Source organism: Macaca mulatta, chromosome 19 (assembly GCF_049350105.2).
Source record: "Macaca mulatta isolate MMU2019108-1 chromosome 19, T2T-MMU8v2.0, whole genome shotgun sequence".
NCBI classification, from domain to species: Eukaryota; Metazoa; Chordata; class Mammalia; order Primates; family Cercopithecidae; genus Macaca; species Macaca mulatta.
In genome coordinates, this window is record NC_133424.1 from 63036837 (window position 1) to 63059369 (window position 22533).

The 22533-nt window shown below is 51.9% G+C and overlaps 3 protein-coding genes across 3 annotated transcripts in view; 1 reads left to right on the top strand and 2 right to left on the bottom strand.

Moving 5' to 3' along the window:
• SYT3 (synaptotagmin 3) overlaps positions 1 to 16355 on the bottom strand; it is a 36982-nt gene extending 20627 nt beyond the window's left edge. The window contains exon 1 of the mRNA XM_077980915.1: positions 16260 to 16355. The gene's annotated coding sequence lies outside the window, so the exon portion shown is untranslated. The remainder of the gene's footprint in view (positions 1 to 16259) is intronic.
• On the top strand, positions 7461 to 17531 carry C19H19orf81 (chromosome 19 C19orf81 homolog). Its single transcript, XM_015124670.3, has 5 exons — positions 7461 to 7527; positions 13993 to 14065; positions 14169 to 14289; positions 16239 to 16378; positions 17172 to 17531. Exons 1-5 carry the CDS (start codon positions 7461 to 7463, stop codon positions 17365 to 17367), a joined length of 597 nt encoding a protein of 198 aa, XP_014980156.1. The 3' UTR covers positions 17368 to 17531.
• The window catches only part of SHANK1 (SH3 and multiple ankyrin repeat domains 1), a 59452-nt gene continuing 54400 nt past the window's right edge, over positions 17482 to 22533 (bottom strand). The window contains exon 24 of the mRNA XM_015124667.3: positions 17482 to 20909. Coding sequence (XP_014980153.1) covers positions 20192 to 20909 — 718 coding nt within the window. The 3' untranslated portion in view covers positions 17482 to 20191. The remainder of the gene's footprint in view (positions 20910 to 22533) is intronic.

Genomic DNA, 22533 nt, shown 5'->3' on the forward strand with positions numbered 1-22533 from the left:
TCCAAGGCTGCCCAGGCATTGAGAGGCAGCCGTAGTGCACTGGTTGTGTGACTTTGGGGGCAGAGCACTGGGATTCAAATCCCAGTGCTGCCCCCATCTCCATGCAACCTTGGAGGGGTTACTTATATTCTCCATGCCTCAGTTTCCCTCTCTGTAAGTGCAGGTAATACTACTTTTAAAAATCATATTCTGGCTGGGTGCAGTGGCTTATGCCTGTATTCCCAGCACTTTGGGAGGCCGAGGCTGGCAGATCACCTGAGGTCGGGAGTTTGAAACCAGCCTGACCAACATGGAGAAACCCCGTCTCTATTAAAAATACAAAAATTAGCCGGGCATGGTGGCACATGCCCGTAACCTCAGCTACTTGGGATGCTGAGGCAGGAGAATCACTTGAACCCGGGAGGTGGAGGTTGCAGTGAGCCAAGATCACGCCACTGCACTCCAGCCTGGGCAACAAGAGCAAAACTCTGTCTAAAAAAAAAAAAAAGAAAGAGAGAAAGAAAGAAAGAATCATATTCTATCTCATTGAGTTATTTTGAGGATTAAATTAAATTCACGGAAGGTGCTTAGGAAAAATGGCTAGTGTTTAGTGTTGTCATAACTAAAAATGAAATGCATTTGCTCATTTAAACTTTAGCTGGACTTGACAAGTGAGGAAATTTAGGCTCAGCAAGGGAAGTGCCCTGCCCAAGATCACACATCTGGAAAGTGTGAGTGGAAATTAAAAACTGTATGGGTCTGGACCAAGTGCAGTAGCTCACACCTGTAATCCCAGCACTTTGGGAGGCTGAAGGCAGGAGGATCCTGTGAGCTTAGGAGTCGAGACTTGCCTGGACAATATAGTGAGGCCTCATCTCTATGAAAATTACAAAATTTAGCCGGGCGTGGTGGCACACACCTGTAGTCCCACCTGCTTGGGGGGAGGCTGAGGTGGGAGGATTGCTTGAGCCCAGAAGTCGAGGCTGTGGGGGAATGGAGGCTGCCCAGAGTCCCATCCTTGTGCTTTCTTGCATCCCCCCAGATGGATGTGCATTTACATCCAGGCTGGAGTGCAGTGAGCCATGATTGTGCCACTGCACTCCAGTTAGAGTGAGACCTTGTCTCAAAAAACAAAAAGAAAAAACAAAAAACCGAGTGGATCTGAATCCAGAGCCCTTGCCTTTAGCCACTATGCTGTTTGCATCTAGGACCCATTTGAGGACTTGCTTGCTACTGCTGCTAGGAGTATAGAACAGTATAAAGAGCACCGGACACGGAGCCAGGAGACAGAGATAGAATCTTCCATATTCATTCAACTCAATTCATGCAGTCGTTTGAGAAATACTTTCTGAGCACCTAATGTGTGCCAGGCTTTTTTTTTTTTTTTTTTTTTTTTTTTTAGGCACCAGGGATTCAGCTGGGAACAAAATAGACTAAAATTCCAGGTTTGGAAGAGCTCATGGTCTAGTGGAAGAGACAGAAAATAATCAAAATAACTACACATACTAGGATCCTCATACTAGGATCAATGCTAGGAAGGAACATCCATTGAGTTGTGTGTTTGAGAGAGGTCAGGGAAGCTCCTGAGCAAGTGACTTTTCAGCTGAGCTCAGAAGGATGAGTGGGCATAAGCCAGGTGGTGAAGATGAGGGAGGGAAGGGGAAATGCTCCAGGGAGAAGGAACAGCCCATGTAAGACCTGGGGGCAGGAGGGAGTTTGGCACCTTGAGGACTGCCAAGCACACAAGCTCTGTAGGAGTAGCACTTTGTTTTGTTCATAGCTGTCTTCCAGCTGCCTGGCACAGTACCTGGCACATGGTAGGCACTCAATACATATTGGTTGGTTGAATGAATGAATGAACGTGTGAATGGATAAGTGGAGGAATGTATGAATCTATGATGTATTGATAGATGAGTGCATGACTGGATAGATGCTGGAAGGATAGATGAAGGGATGGACGGATAGGTGGATGAGTGAATGGCTGGATGGATAAGATAGATGTTGGAGGAATAGATGAAGGAATGGATAGATGAAAGAGTGGATGGTTGGGTGGATACATGGATGATTGGATGGATAGATGAAGAGTTAGAGTGGGAGTGGATAGATGGATGCTGCAGAAATAGATGAAGGGATAGATGAGTGAATGGCTGGATGGATAGAGGATAGATAGACTGGTGGATAGATGGATGGATGTTGGAGAAATAGATGAAGGGATGGATGAGTGGATGAGTGGAAGGTTGGATGGGATGGATGGAAGCTGCAGAAATGGATGAAGGGGTGAATGAGTAAGTGGCTGAATGGATAGAAGATGGGTGGATTGCTGGATGGATGGATGGATGGATGTTGGAGAAATAGATGAAGGAACGAATGGATGAGTGGATGATAGGATGATGGATGGATGCCGCAAGAATAGATAAAGGGATGGATGAATGGAGAGTTGGGTGGATGGATGGATGATTGGATGGGCAGATGGAGAATTAGATAAAGGATGGATGGATTTTGGAGAAATAGATGAAGGGAGGGATGAGTGGATGGTTAGGCAGATGGAGGGATGACTGAACGGATGATTGGATAGATAGATGAAGAGTTAGAGGATGGATGGGTGGATGATGGAGAAATAGACGAAGGGATGGATGGATGGATGACTGATTGGATGAGTTTTCACAAATATCTACAGATTCACACCCAAATGTGCCTGGAGATAGATGCAGATACACTCAGAGGCATGCACACATGGGTGTAAACACAGACTCACTTGTTCTTCTGGTGCTCCCCCTGGAGAGGGCAAACACAGAGAATGGGGAGGTGGGAGACAAACCCTTTGGCCAGGGCTATTGCCATCCCTGCCGCCACTGCGGCACTGACAGTATTTCTGGAATTGGAGGAAAACGCTGATTCAGGGATGTGTGTCTTAGACTGGGCACCAGGCCAGGAAGTGGGACAGGGATGGTCCAGAGAGATGGAGTGCATGGCAGAGGGAAGTCAGTGGGGTAAGGCAGAAAGACAGGCAAGGGGATAGAAAGGTGGAGACACAGAGAAGCAGAGAGATAGGGAAATAGGCAAAGTGATGGAGGCAGAGACAGAGATATAGAAAGAAAGGGAAGGAAAGAGAGATGCAGACAGAGAAACAGAGATGGGGAAATAGAGTGATGGAGACAGAGGCAGATGTACAGAGAGGAAGACAGGGAGAGAAAGATGGAGATACAGAGACATACAGAAATCTATAGAGATGCAGTGAGAGACAGAGATACAGGAATACAGAAACATGTCATACAGGAATTCAAATTCAGACACACACTGTAGTCTCAGCACTTTGGGAGGCTGAGGTGGGCAGATAGCTTGAGCTCAAGAGTTCAAGACCAACCTGGACAACATGGTGAAATTTCAGCTTTACCAAAAAAATACAAAAATTAGCCAGGTGTGGTGTGTGCGCCTGCAGTCCCGCCTACTTGGAAGGCTAAGGCGGAAGATCGCTTGAGCCTAGGAGGTTGAGGCTGCAGTGAGCTACGATTGCACCATTGCACTCCAGCCTGGGTCCTTGTCTCAAACCCCTGCCCCGACAAAACCCAAACCCCCTCAAAATTCAAATTCACACACACACAGAGATGAGGTAGGGTTCCAGAGACAGGCAGAGAGAAGGGAAGAAAGATAAAGACACAGAGAGCAACGGAGGCACAGAGAGATGGAGATGTAGAGTCCCAAACCCCAGAGGGAAGAAGAGAGACACACAGAGGAGCAGAGAGAGATGCAGAGGAGGAGAGACAAAGACATCCAGCCAAAGCTGGATGCAGACTCAGAGGACTTGATAGGAAATGACCTCCTTTTGGGTGCCTCCTTGGTGCCTGGCTCAGATTTGGGGATGCTGCTGTACCTTGCTTCATTTAAGCACCAACAGCCCTTGAAGGTAGCATTGGTGGAATGATGGAGGAAGGCAAGATATAAGGAAGATGAGGCTCAGAGAGGGGAAGACATTTGCCTGACATTGCACAGCCTGGGAGCAGCATTTGATGCTGGTCTGTTTGATGCCACAGCCCATGTTCTCTTCTTCACCTTATGTTGGCTCATGAAGACCAGGAGGGACAGGGCAGATGGGGTTAGGGGGCTACTGAGTGTGGGTCCCAGAAATAGAGGGAAATAATCATGTATTCATTCAACTCATGTGTCCTGAACTTCCCAGAATCCTGGCCCTGTGTGGGGTGATGCTGGAAAGCCAGAGATGAGTCAGGAAACAAATTTCTGAGCAAGATGGATGGGGCAGGGGGCAGTGTTCAGAGGTCTGGAGAAGGAGCAGATAAAAAACAGGCAGAGGGAGGAGACAGAAAACACAACTGGTAGGAGGATGAGTCAGAGAGGGCTTCCTGGAGGAGGGGGCACTTGAGCTTCTTATTAAAAGATGAGGGCATTTGGGGACATGGGGAAAGGTTGGAAGAGCATTCCAGGCAGAAGACACAGTGTATGGAAAGAGTGGAGACAGAATAAGGTGGGATGTGCGGGAGGGATTATTTATATAAAATAATTAATACAGGGTAGCTGGAGAATGTTTGGAGGGGTGAGGTTGGGAGAGGGAGGTGAGGCTAGATCATGCAGCTCTTTCAGTCCAGATGAGGGGCTGAAAGTTTGTCCAAGGCACTGGGGAGCCCTGGGAGGGCTGTGAGCAGGACAGGGGCAGGTCAGTGCTGGGCACAGAAGGACTCCTCTAGAGCCTTACCTGTGGGAAGAGGAATGAGGACGAGAGAATGGAGGATGGGGCGGCAAGGAGGCTGGGCCAGGCATGGTGGCTCACACCTGTAATCCCAGCATTTTGGGAGGCTGAGGTGGGAGTATCGCTTGAGCCCCAGAGTTTGAGACCAGCTTGGGCAACATGGTGAGACTCCATCTTAAAAATAAATAGCTGGGCGTAGTGGTGCGGGCCTGTGGTCCCCGTTACTCAGGAGACAGGCCGAAGGATTGCTTGAGCCTGGGAGGTCAAGGCTGTTATCATACCGCTGCACTCCAGACTGGGGGACACAGGGAGACCCTGTCTCAAAAACAAGCAAACAAAAAAGGAGGCTGGGGCAAGGGTCCCAGCAGGAGAGGATGAGGTCTGAATGGCTGCTAGAGCTATGGGAGGAGAGAGGAGAGGAAGGAGCAGAGAGGAGAGGAAGGAGCAGAGAGGAGAGGAAGGAGCAGAGAGAGGTGAGAGGCAAAAGGAATAGAACTTGGAGACAGATAGGCTGTGAGGGTCAGATGTGCCTGTGGCCAAGACAATCAAAAATGTCCTCCATGCCGCTGAGATAAAATCACCGGCTGGAAATGGAAGACAGCGTGATGGCACAGAAAGAGATGTGAAGATGCCAGGAGGGGGTCTTCTAGCAGTTCAGGGGCCCCAGAACTGAGTAAGACTATTTCAATCTGGACTGTTTTAATCGCCAATAACGGAATCTCAAATCAAATTTACCTAAGCATAAAAGGAACCTTTATTGGGTGGATGAGGGCTTCAGGCATTGCTGGATCCAGGTGCTCCAATCATCTCCAGGAATCCAACCGTCTGTATCTTCGGGCTAAGCTTCCCTCGTGTTGTCTTTGCTCTCAGGCAAGTTATCTCCCTGCATGGTGATGTGGTGGCGCTGGGAGCTCCAACCCCGGTTCTGACCAGCCCCAAAACCACAGTGGAAAAAGCCTGTTTTCTAACAGGTCCAGCAAAAGTCCAAAGGTTGACTTTGTAGCCTAGATTGGTTCTTTTTTTTTTTTGAGACGGAGTCTTGCTCTGTCGCCCAGGCTGGAGTGCAGTGGTGCGATCTCGGCTCACTGCAAGCTCCACCTCCCAGGTTTACGCCATTCTCCTGCCTCAGCCTCCTGAGTAGCTGGGACTACAGGCGCCCGCCACCTCGCCTGGCTAGTGTTTTTGTATTTTTTAGTAGAGACGAGGTTTCACCGTGTTAGCCAGGATGGTCTCGATCTTCTGACCTTGTGATCCGCCCGTCACGGCCTCCTAAAGTGCCGGGATTACAGGCTTGAGCCACCGCGCCCGGCCTAGATTGGTTCTTAAGCTCACCACTGAGGAAATCAAGGTGCCACTACCTAGAACGAATACTTAGTAAGCAGGAACAGCAAATAGTCCAGAGACCATCTGGATGTGGAGAGGGAGAGAAACAGAGATACAAGTAACAGAGACAGAGACTGCAAGGACAGACAAAATCAATAAGGGAAGGTCCAGCTTCCTTTCCCACAATTCCTACTGAGAGCTCTGCAGACCCAGAGAAAGGGATGCTGAACGGGCACCTACATGGCTAGACCCCTTCTTTCTAGCATGAGAGGTCCCAGGAGCCCCCAGACCCAGAAGTCCAGGCCCCCATCCTCTCCTCCCTCAGACCCAGGTGTCCAGATCCCAGGCCCTCCTCCCCCAGCCCCAGGTGTCCAGCCCCAGACCCTCCTCCCCCAGCCCCAGGTGTCCAGGCCCCAGACCCTCCTCCCCCAGCCCCAGGTGTCCAGGCCCCAGGCCCTCCTCCTTCAGACCCAGGAGTCCAGATCCCAGACCCTCCTCCCCCAGCCCCAGGTGTCCAGGCCCCAGACCCTCCTCCCCCAGCCCCAGGTGTCCAGGCCCCAGACCCTCCTCCCCCAGCCCCAGGTGTCCAGGCCCCAGACCCTCCTCCCCCAGCCCCAGGTGTCCAGGCCCCAGGTCCTCCTCCCTCAGATGTAGGTGTCCAGGTCCCAGGCCCTCCTCCCTCAGACCCAGGAGTCCAGGCCCCTGCCCCTCCCCCTCTGGAGGCACCATGGCAACCAGGCCCCCTGCCCACCATCCCCTCCCCCCTAGAGAACCCAGTTTCTGTTGGAATCTCGTCTGTTTCTAACCAGTTCCTGGCTTGGGCAGGGATGAGCAGAGGGCAAGTGGGAACAGAAAGGGGATGACAGAGGGGAGGGGGGCTCAAGGGGGCAGTGGAGGCAGCTAGGAGAGGAGAGATATGGGGCAAGGGGACTGGGGAGAGGTGGGAAGACAGAGAGAGGGTGACGGGGTTAGGGAGAGGAGAAAACCATGAAGACAAGGAGGGACGGGGTCTGGGGAGGTACCAGGGAAACTGATGGAGGAGACTGAAGAGATGGAGCCCAGGAGAGGAGGAAGGAGGAGGGCAGAGAAATCAAGCAAAAGAGTGGTGGAGACGTGGGGACAGAGGGGAGGAGGCAGGGGGGCAGAGAGATGGGGAGAGAATGAGGAAGGGAGGTGGAGAGAGAGGGGTGGGGAAAGGGACTCTAGGAGACAGAGAGAGATAGGAGGGAAAACAGGGAAATGGGAAAGAAGGGATTGGGGCACACAGGGAGTCCCTGAGGTCAGGGGAACCCAGATCTCTGCATGGTCTCAGCCTTCCAGTTCCTCTGTAATTCTGCCCCGGGGCTTCAAAGAGGAGGTAGAGGAGGCAGCGGTGGGGAGAAGGAGCTGGGGCGGGTGGCCCAGTCAGAGCCTCTCTTGCCACCTTCCTGAGACATCCCTCACCCACCTTCCCAGGATGCAGCCAGAGGTGGAGCCCATGTGCTCCTCCACCATGGGCAGCCTCACCATGCACAGGGAGGCAGGTACTGAGCTGTGTCTTTGGGGAAGGGGTGGACTTCCTGCATCCAGGCAGTGTGTAGTAGCCCTGGCTCACAGTGTGGCCTTAAGTGAGTCACTGGCACTCCAAAGTAAAAGCCACCCCTAACATTCACCAGATTCCTGGAGAGCGGCCCCCTTGGACCTCAAACGATATTTCCCACGAGCCTCTGCAGTTCCTTGGCCAATGCCCTGGACTCAGAACTACATTTCCCATGAGCCTCTGCTGGGACCTAAGCAACACCTCTGAGGCCATTCTTCTCCTAGGTACCCTCACTGTCATGTCTCCCACCCTGAGCTCAGCATCTTCCCCCAGAGCTGCTCTCCTCCTTCCTGGTTTCCATTTTCAAATGGCCCCACTGCCAATCCAGTCACTGGTGCCATCCTTCCACCTCCCATAATTCCCTCCCACAGCCCATCAGGCCCCATCTTCCTGCCCTCTGACTCTCCCTTCCCCATTCCTTTCTCTCTGTCCCTGCAGCCCTGTCCCAGGTCTCATCCTCTTCCATGTGAACCCTCTCCTCACTTCCTCCCTGGTCTCCAGTTTCTCTCCTCCTGCCTATCCTTCCATGGCTCCAGAGAGGTCTCTCTGAATTCCAGCAGTGACCCTGGCCGTCCCTTGCTCATAACACTTCCTAGCTTCCTGTCACCTCTAGGACAGAGTCCCAAAGCTCCAGCCTGGCTTTTGAGGCCTTGTGTGGTCTGACCCCTGCTGACAACTTCAGGGTCCTAAGCCAGCACTTCCTGCTAGCATTCTGTGCTGTAGCACAGCTCGTGCATTTACACTCATTCAACATTTATGGAGCAGTATCTCAGTGAGGATGCGTGTAACTGCAGGTAATAGGAAACCAAACTCAGGACTGGGTGTGGTGGCTCTATAATCCCAGCACTTTGGAGGCCAAGATGAGTGGATCACCTGAGGTCAGGAGTTTGAGGCCAGCCTGGCCAACGTGGTGAAACCCCATCTCTAAAAATACAAAAATTAGCTAGGTGTGGGGGTGGGTGCCTGTAATCCCAGCTACTAGGGAGGCTGAGGCAGGAGAATCGCTTGAACCCAGGAGGCAGAGGCTGCAGCGAGCCAAGATTGTGCCACTGCACTCCAGCCTGGGTGATGGAGGGATCCTCTGTCTCAAAACAAACAAACAAACAAACAAACACACCCAAAAACAAAACTCACTGCAGCCTTGAGCTCCTGGGCTCAAGCGATCCTTCCACCTCAGCCTTCGAGGCAGAACAAATGCCCTGATGGCAATACAGATGTCGTTTCTCTGCCTTTAGGTCTCTTTTAGTGCGTTTGAAGGCATGTTTCTTTTTTAGACCCCACGCTGCACCATCTCTAGACTAGACTGAGGCACCCACGTGACAAGTAATTTATATGTAGCTCCAGAAAAGTCAAGTGGAGTTGAGTCGACCAGTTGGCTAGTTCTGTTAATCAACATTTGTTCATTTCGATTTTGCTGTTTTGTTTGCAGCATTGTGGAACCAATGACATTTTTTTAGTTGATCAGGTTGCGAACTTCAGCACAGGCCATTAGAAAGCCCCTGGGCCCCAAGCATTTTGCCTATAGTGCCGAATGGATGAAATGGCCTGGCTTGTTCTCATGCTGGGAGAGGAGACGTGAACCGCGCCATCTCACAGATCATTCATAGCCTCCAATGGCAATAAGCACTCTTTAGTCTTGGGGCTCAAGGGAATTCTGGGAAGTTCTTGCAGGTGACTCTCTTCTCTTTTGCTCAAAAACCTTGACCCATGCTAGGCCCTTCATGTGAAACACACTTCTCTCTGTCATCTCTTTATTTGGTAAATGCCTTCTTATTCTTTAGGTCTCACTGTGGACAACACCTCCTCTAGGGAGCCTTCCCTGACTGCCCCCAGACTGGGCTTTCCCTCCACCTCGTAACACTTTCATTGAGACACACATTGCCCTTTACCTGAGAGTTCTGAAAGGGCAGAGGTGTGTCTCATTCATCTCTTGGTCCCCAGCATCCTCCAAGGCATGCAGGGGCCCTCTGAGATGCCTGTTTAAAAAATTTAACCAGCTACTTGGGAGGCTGAGACAGGAAGATCCCTTAAGCCCAGGCGTACCCTGGCTGCAGTGAGCTATGATTGCACCATGGCCCCACAGCCTGGGCAACAGAGCGAGACTCTGTCACCAAAGGGGAAAAAAAAAGCTTGAAATTGTTGCATTTACTCAATTATTCAATAAGTACTTATTTTTAAGTTTGTGCTTTTGTTAATTTAATTACACATATACATTTAAATGAATATATTAAAATCACTGTTATAACTAGAAATAGTTCTTATTTCTAATGTCATATTTCATGAGAAACTATTGTATTCAGATTTTTTCACATGTATCTTTGATGTTGCTGGAGTTACTTTTTGACTCATTTAACACTTTCACAGGACTTTTAAAAAATTAATTTATTTTTTTGAGACAGGGACTCACTTGGTAACCCAGGCTGGCATGAATTGACACCATCATAGCTCACTGCAGCCTCGAAATCCTGGGCTCAAGCGATCCTCCTGCCTCAGCCTCCCAAAGTGCCGGGATTATAGGTGTGAACCACCATGCCCGGCCTATAATTATTTTTGAATATCATCTCATACCTAGTACATATTTAAATTTCCCTCATTATCTCAAAATTGTACTTTTTATAGTTGGCTTGTTTAAATTAGGGCCCAAACAAAGTGTACACATTTCAGGCTTTATTCAATAAATACTAAGGACAAATATAAGTCTGGCACTTTGCTAGATGCTGGGGGCACAAAGACAAGTCCCTGCCCTCACGTTGCTCAGAAGACATAGGTAAGACAGAGTGTAATTAGGGAATCATAGAAATAAAGGTAAAATTGCAACCACTGTGAGTGAAAACATACTGTGCTATGAGGAATGGCATCAGCGGACCCTCAGGGGAGACTTGATGAGTCAAATGAGGGGGAAGAGAGGTCCATGCAGTTACAGCACTAGCCAAGATCCTGCAGCAGGAGGGGTCAGAGAGAGTCCAAGTCGTAGAAAAACAGCATTTCTGGACTGCAGCAGGTGAAAAGGACAATTGTGCTTGATCAGGCTTAAGACATTAGCAGGGTCTGATCATGTGTGGTCTTATGGTCACTGGAAGGACTTTGGACTTTATTCATCCCAAAGACAATGAAAGGTCCTGGGAGGGTTTTGAGGAAGGGGGCCATAGGGCCAGATATACATTTCAAAATTCTACCTTGCTGGGGTAACTGGAGAGGGAGAGGAGTTTGGAGACTAGATGTGAGTGAGGTGAGAGGAAGCCACCTGGGGAGATTGAGATCTGGATCCAGATGCTTACATTTTTATCCTTATTCTGTCGTTTTGTGCTGTGTGACCTTAGGCAAGTCACTTAACCTCTCTGTGCTTCTGTTTCATCATGTGTTGAACAACACTACCTCAGAAGGTTGTTGTGAGGATGCAATGGAAATTATTTTATTCTATTCCATTCTATTTTATTTTATTTTGGCACAGAGTCTTGCATTGTCACCCAGGATGCAGTGCAGTGGCATGATCCCGGCTCACTGCAACCTCTGCCTCCTGGGTTCAAGCAATTCTCCTGCCTCAGCCTCTGGAGTAGCTGGGACTACAGGTGAGCGCTACCATGCCCGCCTAATTTTTTGTATTTTTAGTAGAGATGGGATCTCACCATGTTGGCCAGGCTTGTCTCGAACTCCTGAGTTCAGATAATCTGCCCACTTTGGCCTCCCAAAGTGCTGGGATTACAGGCGTGAGCCACCACGCCCAGCCACAGTGGAAAATATTTTTAAAAGTGTTTGGCATATAAAAGGGACAGTAAGCACATAGTTACATTGTTACGTGGACAGACTTGAGGAGGAGATGGCTGCGTTTGAGGGATGGAGGGAGGCCGGTTTGGCTGGAAGAAAATAATGAGGGTAGGTGTTTCTGGAAGGGGATCCTGTGAAAATGTAGATTTGAATCCAGTAGGTCTGGGGGTGGGCCCTGGAGTACGTGTCTACCGTATGTGTGTGTGACAGTGTGCGAGACAGCCTGTTGTGAAACATGTACCAACACACCACTGACTATAGTTAAACCCAGTTGAATGTGCTGACTTATTGTAATGAGAGAGACAGCACACACACACACACACACACACACGGGTTGTCTCAGTAGAAGGGTGTTAGCAAGGACTTATTGCAAGAGCCGGGCTGTGTCAGGTGACTGGGGAGGGTTCATGGGAGTGGTGCTTTGCTCAAGGATGGGAGGCTGATGGAAAGCACAGGCAAGCTTGTGACTGGGAATCTTCATCTCACCGGGAACCAGGAGGGGTACATGGAGCTAATGCTGGGGTTAATGAAAAAGCAGCTGTCAGCTCTGAGCTGGCGGGGGGGGGGAGGATTTTGGTTATTTTTGTGGTTTGGACAATGTTCATGCTTTGTTGTGTTGAGACATGATTCAGGAGTGGTCTTGCTTTGTCTCAGTCCATCACAGTCACAGAGTGGCCTTGCTTGATGTTGGGAAATGTTTTATGTTTGGCAGGAGAGCACCAGAGCCTGGCTGGCAGGGTCTGCTTTCCTCTCTTTCAGCAGCTATAACAAAGACACCCCAAAACACAACATCATAAAGAAGACAGAAGTGTATTCCTTTTCTTTTCTCCCTTCCTCGCTTCCTCTCTTTCTCCTTCTTCCCTCACTCCCTCTCTCTCTTTTCTCTCTCTCTCTCTCTGTTTTTGAGATGGAGTCTCGCTCTGTCGCCCAGGCTGGAGTGCAGTGGTACAATCTCGGCTCACTGCAACCTCTGCCTCCTGGGTTCAAGCGATTCTTCTGCCTCAGCCTCCCGAGTAGCTAGGACTACAGGCACACACCAACACACCTGGCTAATTTTGGTATTTTTAGTATAGATGGGGTTTCACCATATTGGCCAAGTTGGTCTCGAACTCCTGACCTCATGATCTGCCCGCCTCGGCCTCCCAAAGTGCTGGGATTACAGGCATGAGCCATCACACCCGGCTCCCTCCCTCCCTCCCTCCCTTCCTTCTCTCTTTCTGTCTCTCTTTCTCTCTTTATCTGTCACCCAGGCTGAAGTGCAGTGGTACAATCATGGCTCACTGCAACCTCTAACTCCTGGCTTCAAGCGATCCTCCCACTCTAGCCTCCTCAGTAGCTGGGACTACAGGCACACAACATCATGCCCAGATAATTTTAAAAATATTTTTTTGTAGAGCTAGGGTGTTGCTATGTTACCTGCCTCAGCTGGTCAAGAACCAGAAGTGTACTTCTCTCTTGTGTAATGGAAGGCAGGATTGGTGGGACATCTTGGCTTAGTGAGAAGATTTAGAGATAAGAGTTCCTCCCATATTGTTGCTTGCCATATCCAAACATGGTGGAAGAAGGGTTATTGCTAATCCACATTCCAGTCCAAGAGAAAGGGCAAAGAGTCCAAGAAAAGCAGTAATCTTTAAAGCAAATGACTCCAAAGTTACATCTCTCACTCCAGCTAACACTTCATTGGTGAGAGCTTGGTCACATGGCCACAGTTAGCAGCAAGGGAGTCTGGGAACTATTGTCTCCAGCTGGGAAGCCATGTGCTGGGTAAAACTGTAGGACTGTAGGGGAAGGGGAAAATGGAGTGCATGGAACAACCAGCACTTGGCCATAAGAGAGAGACCAGTTAACTGATGGTGGGGTGGTCAAAAAGGGTCAATATTTGAGAACTGTTATCAGTCAAGTTCCAATCAGGAGACTGATTGAGAGGGTTGGAAAAACTGAAAACTGGGCCGGACACGGTGGCTCACGCCTGGAATCCCAGCACTTTGGGAGGCCGAGGCAGGTGGATCACAAGGTCATGAGATCGAGACCATCCTGGCTAACACAGTGAAACCCCATCTCTACTAAAAATACAAAAGTTAGCCAGGTGTGGTGGTGGGCACCTGTAGTCCCAGCTACCCAGGAGGCTGAGGCAGAAGAATGGCATGAACCCAGGAGGCGGAGCTTACAGCGAGCCGAGATCACACCACTGCACTCCAGCCTGGGCAATAGAACAAGACTCTGTTTCAAAAACAAAAGCAAAAACAAAAAACAAAAAAATCCCTGAAAACTGGTTTCAAGTGTTGTTACTGAAGTGATGCTGCCACAGTGAAGAAGGAAGTCTGGGGTGACCAGAAGGGGAAGCAAAAAGGAGCAAGTTCCTCCTGCTTTCTCCTGCCTTGCAGCCTCCCTCTGGCGCCCCCTTTAGGCAGAGCCTAATAGGAACCCAGCTGTTGAAGGAGAAATGTGGTTAGTAGAGTCTCAACCCAGGCATCACAGAGCCAGTGTGGAGCTAAGAGAGTTTGGAGCTAAGAGACAGTAGCTCAGTATCTGGCATACATGCTATTCTGGGTGTGGCATGGGCAGGCAATTGGTGATGGCCATTTAAGCAGAATCATGGCTGAGGAGGGCTCAGGGCAGCTGACACTGGGTTCTCTGTCCTCAGGAGCCCTCCTTATGGACCTGGAGACCCCAGAGGAGATGCAGGCTCGGAGCCTGAGCAGGCCTATCAAATCCTCGTGAGTTGTCCCTGGCCCCCATGACCTCTGTCCTCCGCTTCTCCAAATGTGATGGCAGCGAATCCTGACCTCAGAGGTCCCTGCCTGCTCGCTCTCTCCCTAGGAAGCAGTACCTGCGGCAGGTCATTGCAGAGTACGAGGCACTGGACCGAGAACTCCCATGCATCCGGAAGTTCCCCACACCACCAGCTGCCCAGCCCCTCTGCCTCTGCATGGAGACCTTGGTGAGTGGATCTGGGCCCTTATTTTCGGCAGTTTTGGTGGGGTGGTGGGAAGGGCACAGGCTGAGAAGCAGTGTAGCCAGAGTTTAAATTCAGGCTCTGTGGCTTAAGAGCTGTGGGCTTGGCACCAGGACAGTTTGCTGAAAATTGATTGTGAATTTGTCAAAGAGTCAGTCATGAAATCTACGGCTCACGTCAGAGGGAAGACCAAGGCGCAAAGAAAGGGGAGGCTGAGGGGGGCAGGGAGGGAGGACAAAAGGAGTCCTACTAATCCACGTACTATGAAATTCTGTAAAGTTTACAAATATAACAAAAACTCAAGAAAAAGCCAATGTGTGTCGGGCGCGCTGGCTCACGCCTGTAATTCCAACATTTTGGGAGGCCGAAGTGGGTGGATCACCTGACGTCAGGAGTTTGAGACTAGCCTGGCCAACATGGTGAAACCCTGTCTCTATTAAAAATACAAATATGAGGCAGGTGTGGTGGCAGGCACCTGTAATCCCAGCTACTGGGGAGGCTGAGGCAGGAGAATCGCTTGAACCCGGGAGGTGGAGGTTGCAGTGAGCTGAGATCGTGCCACTGCACTCCAGCCTGGGCGACAGAGTGAGACTCTGTCAAAAAAAGGAAGAAAGAAAGAAACAGAGAGAGGGAGGGAGGGAGGAAGGGAGAGGAAGGAAGGAAAGAAAGAAGGGGCTCACGTTTTTGACAGATTCAGTGAACTGGTCATCCCTGCCTTCAATCAGAAGAGGTATATATTAGGGTCCCAGGCACTCAATAATTGAATGAGAAGAACTAATGTCAATGGGTGCTTACTGTGTGCCAGGCACAGGCCTCCAAGGTACCCTCTCAGCTAATCCGTGTGACTCTCCACCCTGCATACAGGGATTGCCGTCCTCCTTTTAGGGATCAGTCTCTACCCTATCACTCCACTTCTTTGTGGCTTTGAGCAAGGGACCCTCCAGCCTCCCCTCTCACCCCAGTCAAGGAATGCCTTTCTGGAAGTGACATTATTTTTCAGTGAAATCATGAAAATTTTCATTTCATTTTAGTTCCTCAGCAATTTTATGTGCTATGACAACTGTTATCACCCTTGACATGCTAATCACATGTTGTAAATGTGTTTAGTGATCAGTACATGTTTCTGAATGTTAAATAGATTGACAAGACATCAAAACCCCCTATGACTGTTATCTTTTGACTACTGAACATTCTTAAAATGCTAATACGAATATAAAAGGAAAGGTGTGCAATTTAAATCCTGGCAGAAATCTTCAAGAGTTTTCAGTCTGATCCATTGCAAATTGCTGGGAAAGTTTTTGGTAGATTCGTAAAGTTGGCTAAGTTGGTGAATCATTCAGCCAACTGTTCATTGACTTTTGGGCCAATCGGCTTGGTGAGAATTGATTTTTTTGGAGAATGACCTGGAGTGACAGTAGATGCTTTCCCATCTGAGAGATAATCTGTCGTCTCCTTTGACAATAGCGACAGAGGCCGGGCGCGGTGGCTCAAGCCTGTAATCCCAGCACTTTGGGAGGCCGAGACGGGCGGATCATGAGGTCAGGAGATCGAGACCATCCTGGCTAACACGGTGAAACCCCGTCTCTACTAAAAATACAAGAAAATTAGCCGGGCGAGGTGGCGGGCGCCTGTAGTCCCAGCTACTCGGGAGGCTGAGGCAGGAGAATGGCGTGAACCCGGGGGAGGGGAGCTTGCAGTGAGCCGAGATCGCGCCACTGCACTCCAGCCTGGGGCACAGAGCAAGACTCCGCGTCAAAAAAAAAAAAAAAAACAGACAATAGCGACAGTACCCTGGGATCAAGAGCGATCCTTGCCCCTCAAATGCCACCTGGAACTCTGTGGCAGGTTCTGCAGGTGGGGTTTAGGGTGGTGACTTCTGAACCCAAAATGAACCAGGAGGTCACGGGCTGAGGTTCTCTCTCCGACACCCGCAGCCCGAGGAGGATTTTACCCACCTGGAGGTACTGCAAGCGCTGGAGGCCCAGTTACCGGGGGCCATGGAGAGCGGGCGCGTGAGCAGCATCCGCTTTGAGAACATGAATGTCATCTGTGGGACTGCTGGCCGCCGGAACCGGTGAGTAAGCGGCGGGGACGCGGCCAGGAGCGACTGGGTAAGAGCGTGGTTGGTTTTAGGGCGCTGAGGGGCGTGGCCAAGAGCGAAAGCGTGGGGGGGCGGGGCCCGGAGCGACTAGATAAGAGCGTGGTTGGTGTAAGGGCGCTGAAGGGCAGGCCCCAGAGCCACTAGATAAGAGCGTAGTTGGTGTAAAGCCGTTGGGAGGAGGGTCGACGGTGGAGTGAAAGAGTGGTAGGGCGGGGCCAGGAGCGACTAGATAAGAGCGAGATTGGTGCAGAGCCACTGAGGGGCGGGGCCAAGAGTGAGCGCGGCTGGAGGCAGGGTCCGGTGAGATCAGAGAGAAGGAGGGATCTGGAGTGAGTAGAGGCCCGAGTTTGAGTGACCCAGTAGTGACCGGGATAGGGGTCTGAGCCTGGAAAGGCAGCTGTGAGGGGGTGGAAGGGACTGAGCACATGGTAGAGGTGGGGCCAGGGGTGATAGGGTGGGGACAGGCCTGGAGTGCCTAGGGTACAGCGGAGCCTGCAGTCGCCAGTTGAGGGTCGGGCCTTGGAGCGGTTTGAGATGGAGTCTCGGCAGACAGTGATTAGGACGCAGAACCAGGCTAAGAGAGCGTAAGGAGCCTAGATCGACCCAGGCGAGAGGGCAGGGCTGGAGGGGAGTTTAGGGACGGAGCGACTGTCTGCTGGACCAGGGGCTGTGAACGACTCCAGGGACCAGGCAGGTACTCTTCGACGATCAAAGCCGGGGCTGAAACCACCTACGAGTTCCTTTTCCGTTCCCACCCCCCTTGCAGGTGGCTCATCGTGGTCACGGACTTCCAGACGCGCTCGCGCTTGCTGCGTTCCGGCCTCAGTCCCCGCGGGCTCGCGCACCAGCTCGTGCGCCACGACGATCTCCTGCTGGGTGACTACCGCCTGCACCTGCGCCGCTCCCTGGTCCGGCGGCGCATGCTCGAGGCCCTGGGGGCGGAGCCGAACGAGGAGGCCTGACGCCCGGGCCGGCCCCGGCTGCGCTTGCGCACCGCCCCGCGGGCTGGGGCCACCCACCCGGAGCCCAGGAGGATAGGGGGCGTTGCCTTCCCAGGAAGGAGGCGGGGCCGGCTCGAGGGGGTGGATACTGTGAGTTTAATTATAAAGAATGACCTGGTACAAAAGCCATTTCTCTCTGCAAAATCTTGGTCGGGAGTCAGGGGAAGGGAGGTGATGGGGGGTAGGAATGAACCCCCTTGTTATAATCCCGCCTCCCTAATCTTCCTCCAGTCCCTGTACGTGGACTCCTGGGTCCCAATCCCTTGAAAGATGAACTGAGGCCCGCGGAAGGGAAGACCTGGGCACCGGGGCTTTCAACGCGTGCCGAGCCCTGCCTCAGAATCAGACGTCCTCATCCGCCCCCCTCCTCTTCCCCTCCCACCCCCCTTGGAAGACAATTCTCGGGCTTTTATTTCAGGTTTTTTTTCTGGATTTTTTTTGTGTGTTCTAGGGGTTTTGTGGTTTTTTTTTCTGTTTTTTATATTTTCTTCTTTTGTTATTGTTCCTCTTTTTGCTTTTTCTCTCCTCTCCATCCCGCGCTGTCCCCGCATTCGGTCCCTCCCCACTTCCCACCCCGACCTCTCTTCCCCCCTCCCCACCCCCTACGCCCTCCCCAAGCCCGCGGCACCCATCCAGAATGAACAAGCCCTTGATAGACGGGCGCCGCGCAGGCCCCCTGCGGACTGGGGGCATCCGACAAGGGGGAGGGGGCGGGTAGGGGTCCAGCGCGTCCTCTGCCCCTCTCCTCAACACCCCTCCCCCCTCCCACGACCCTCCCACGAGGTTCCCCGCAGATCCCTGACATGGTGAGGGGAGGGGGCTGCAAGCCCCCTCCCCTCATGGACGGAGCGCCCCCCCCTCTCGGGGGTAGGGGGCAGCAGAGGGGGAATGGGCTTGGGGAAGGAGGGGGAGCTCCCTTCTTTGGCAGCTGAACATGGAGGGGGACCTGAGGGCAATGCCTTCCCCGCTTTACCCACAGCAGGGGAGGGGGCTTCTCAGGGGGAGGGGTGGCTTACAATTGCCAAGCCGCGGGGAAAAGGGGAGAGAGGAAGCGTGCGGGAAGGAACAGCCATGCTGGAAGGAGAGGAAGCTTCTTGGAGTGGGCAGGTTAGGAGAGGGGCATCTTCGTGCAAAAGGGATGGACAGATGGCCCAGGAAGGACAGGCAAGAGAAGAGGGAGGCTGAGGGCTGGAGGCAGGGTCAGGCTTGAGTGTGGAAGCATGGTGAGCGGGAAGCCAGTGTGCATAGGGTCTTCTCTCACCAGGAAGAGAAAGAGCTTAAGGAGGTAAGAGAATCCGAATGAGAATGGCCGCAAGAGCTGCTTGTCAACAGGAAAAAACAAATAAAGGTGTCAGGAAGAGAAATGTTACAGCCCAAGAGCGCATGGAATGAGATGAGTTTGCAAAAGGAAAGAAGTGGTAGAGCTCTCATTCAGGTAGAAAAGACAAGATGCGGTGTGCAGCCATGTCATGGAGTGCAAGAACATTATTAAAGGGGGAGAAACAAAGCTTCCAGAGAGCACTGAAAATGCGGGGGCGGGGGGCGGGGGCGCATGTGCAAAAGCAAGTGTGCGAGAGGGTTCACAAAAGAATCAAAAATGCAGAGGGGCAAAGATTTCAAACAGAAAGGGGCAAGGGAGTGGGAGCCTGGCAAAGAAGAAGAGAATGAGCATTTGTGAGAGAAACACAGTTCCTGGGAGGCAAGTGTGCAAAAGGTGTGACCAAAAGTGACGGTGCAAAAGGGGCAAGAGGGAAGAGGGGGGAGGGGTGGAGGGCTAGGAGTGTCACGGTGAGAGGGGAGAGGTGGGGAGTGGAAGAATCTGGGGTTTTTAAGAATAAGAAGGGAAAGTGCTTCAACGTAAGAAAATGGAGGTAAGAGTGTGTCAGGAAGGGTGCATAAGATAGCAAGTGTGCAAGGGCTGAGCAAAGAGCAGGGCACTCCAGAGAATGAATGATGTGCATGGAGTCCGTGAGTGGGGGAGGGAAAATGTGTCCCAAGTGTGTCTGCAACAAGGGTCCAGAGCGAGCGGGGAGGAGGAGATGTGAAATGGAGTGTGTAAAGGAGGGCCCTGGTAGGGGAAAAGTGTGTAAGCAGCGAGAATCAGAGCAGGAGGCATGGAGCATGAGAAAGGAAATGCAGCGTGTGCGAGGAGAACAGAGTGTGTTTGAACGGGCCTCGCCAGCCGGAAGCAAAGGCAGAATGTGCAAGACAGCGAGAGGGCAAATTTGTGCAAAATTGCAGCCCAGGGAGGGGAGGGGAGAGAGGTGAGCAGGCGTGCAACAGAGCGTGCAAGAAGCTGAGGGGGGCAGCTGTGTGTGCTGGGGAGAGGGGAAGGGGGAAGAGCTGAGGGGTCTGGAGAGAGTGGGAAGGGTGGTTAGAGGGGCGGCAGGTGGTGGAATCTGAGGGCACCCCCTTCCCCTGCGGCCTGGGGGACAGTCCCCATCCAATCAGGCTCAGGGCTGACCCTCTATGGCTCTGTCTGTCCCCTCCCCCCAGAATAGGCCCTTCCCTTCTTCTCAATCCCCCTCGGTAATTTCTCCTATCCCCCCTCCGCTCCCCGCTTCACACACACACAGTCTTGTGTCAGCTGCCCCCCTTCAGTGAGGTGCAAATGTCCGGCCTGGATTGGGCCACCTAGTGACCTCTGGCCTTGGGAGACGAGGGCAGGGCGCAGTTTGAACAGAGTCCCTGGCCCGGGGGAGAGAATGACAGTCAGGGGTCAGAGGTCAAGAGGCCAGCAGGCTCAAGAGTTCTGTGGACGGGGCTGGTCCGTCCAGGCCAGCCATCACCTCTCCAGGAAGAATTTGAGAGCCCGGTCGATGTTCATGCGGTGGCCCACCCTGGTCACACCTAGATCTACATAGTCCTCCTTGGTCAAGGCGGGCAGGTGGGAGCCATCGATCTCATGGTCCAGGAACTGGGCTCGGTGCTCCCCCAAACCCAGCCACTCTAGCCAATCAGCCACGTCGAACTTGGTCCAGAACCCCAGAGGTTTAGCGCCAAACGGCTTGTCCGGGGGCAGCGAGAGCAGGCGGGTCGGTGAGAGGGAGCGCGAGGCCCCTGACAAGGCTCCCCCGAGCCCTCCGGATATCCCCGGGTGTGGCGGCACAAAGACTGGGGCGAAGGGGTCAGCTGAGCCTCCTGCCCCTCCAGTTGGGGAGCCACGGATGTCAAAGAGGCCTGGGTAGAGGGGTCCAGAAGGCAGGATGGGCAGGGAGGAGGGCCTGGGCGCAGGGCTGACCTTGTGCTCCGAGGCGGGCAGCAGCGAGGGGCTGGGGGCCCGGCGGAGCAGAGGGGGCCGCATCTCGAACTCCACGCCCTGGAGGTGGCGGGTGGACGTGGAGGAGGAGGAGGCCGAGGGTGAGGTGGCCCCTGGGGCCGCAGCGGCTGTAGGGGAGACCCCTGTTCCGGTGGGGAGCGGTGGCAGAGGTGGTTTGGGCCAGTTCTGAAACAGGCTGCTGACAGGCTTGGAGAGGAGCGAGGACTGGGAGTCGTCGGAGAGTCTGGAATGTGACAAGGGGGCAGTGGGGGAGGACAGGGATTTAGGGGGCAAGGGCAGGGGTGAGAAAGAGGCAGAGGTCAAGATATAGGGAGAGAGGAGGAGAGACATAAGGGTAGGGGGAGAAATGGAGGAGAGAGACGGGAAGAAATGGAGGGAGCAAAGGGTAATATGGCCGTCGAGGAAAGAAATGAAGGGAGAGAAAGATGAGAGGACAGGGAGAGGGCGACAGTTAAGAGAGATGAAAGAAAAAGAGACATTAAGTGATAATAATAATAATCGTCACCGCTCACTGATGCTCACGTGTGCCAGGCATTGTTCTAAGTGCTTTACATGATTGCATCTCAATCCCCACGACAGCCCTGATGCAGGTTACTATTATTATCAGCACAGAGAGGTTAAATAACTTGCCTAAGGACACACAGGAAGTGGCAGAGCCCGGTTATATGGCACCAAGGTCTGAGCTCTTCACCACTATTCTATACTGCCTTTCAGGTTATGGCCAGTCATAGCAGAGTGAAAGATGGGGAGACAGTGAGAGAGAGACAAAAAGAGGGTGAGCATCCAGGGGAGAGAGATGGAAGGGACAGGGGACACAGAGAGAGAGAGATGAAGAGAGGGAGATGAAAGAGAGAAGAAACAAGGGGAGAAAAAGGTTCCCCTCATCCCTTTTGTTCCCTCTCCTCCAGCACTGTCCCACCTCAGGGCCTTTGAACTGGCCGCTCCCCCTGCCTGGCTCACTCTTGCCCCGGGCAGCTGCTTCCTCTCCACTTCCATTACTCTGCCCATCTTGTCTGTTACATGAGAGACCTTCTCCAACCATCCCATTGTGGTAGCTTTTTTTTTTTTTTTTTTTTTAAGGATGGTTACAATTATTTTGTTTACTGACCCGCCCCCACTCTTATGTCCCCAGACTATGGGGTTGCACAGTCTTTGCCTGTTCTGTCCAGCAGGGGATCCCATCACCCAGAAGGGCACTCTGCACACACAGATCATGAATCAATAATTAATGTGTTTGTTGACTGAATTAAGCATCCTTTCTATTGCTGCTACAAGCAGTGGGAAAACAAGCACACAAACAAAAAGAAAAAAGAAAAAAAATCCTCTACCCAGAATACTTAAGAATATTCAATGAATTTCATTCAGATCTTAAAGGCCTAATAAACCCACATTTGTTTGTTTATTTTTACAACTGAGGAGCATTGATTCAAATTGCTCTGATAATATACACTTCCTTTTTCTTTTCTTTTCTTTCTTTCTGTCCTTTTTTTTTTTTTTTTTTTGAGACAGGGTCTCACTTCGTTCCCCAGGCTGCAGTGCCTTGGTGTGATATCAGCTCACTGCAGCCTCAACCTTCCAGGCTCAAGTGATCCACCCACCTCAGCCTCCTGAGTAGCTGGGACTACAGATGCAGGCCACTGTGACCAGCCTCCTTTTTCTTTTCTTTTGCCCCAAATATACCCTCCCTGAACCCACATTTGAAGGTCAGACACATTTGGATAGCAGACCTTCAAACAGAATTCGAGTGAACTCTGTAGATGGACAAGGATATTTAAAAACTGCTCCCAACCCTCTGTGTATCTGAACCAGAAATGTAACTCTACTTTCTCTAGGACTAGAAGGTCTTG

Excerpts from the sequence above, each read along its gene's own strand:
- C19H19orf81 (XM_015124670.3), top strand. The coding sequence starts at position 7,461 with ATGCAGCCAGAGGTGGAGCCCATGTGCTCCTCCACCATGGGCAGCCTC. Across the intron at positions 14,066-14,168 it reads AGCAGGCCTATCAAATCCTC|GAAGCAGTACCTGCGGCAGG; the intron begins GTGAGTTGTCCC and ends CTCTCTCCCTAG. Across the intron at positions 14,290-16,238 it reads GCCTCTGCATGGAGACCTTG|CCCGAGGAGGATTTTACCCA; the intron begins GTGAGTGGATCT and ends CGACACCCGCAG.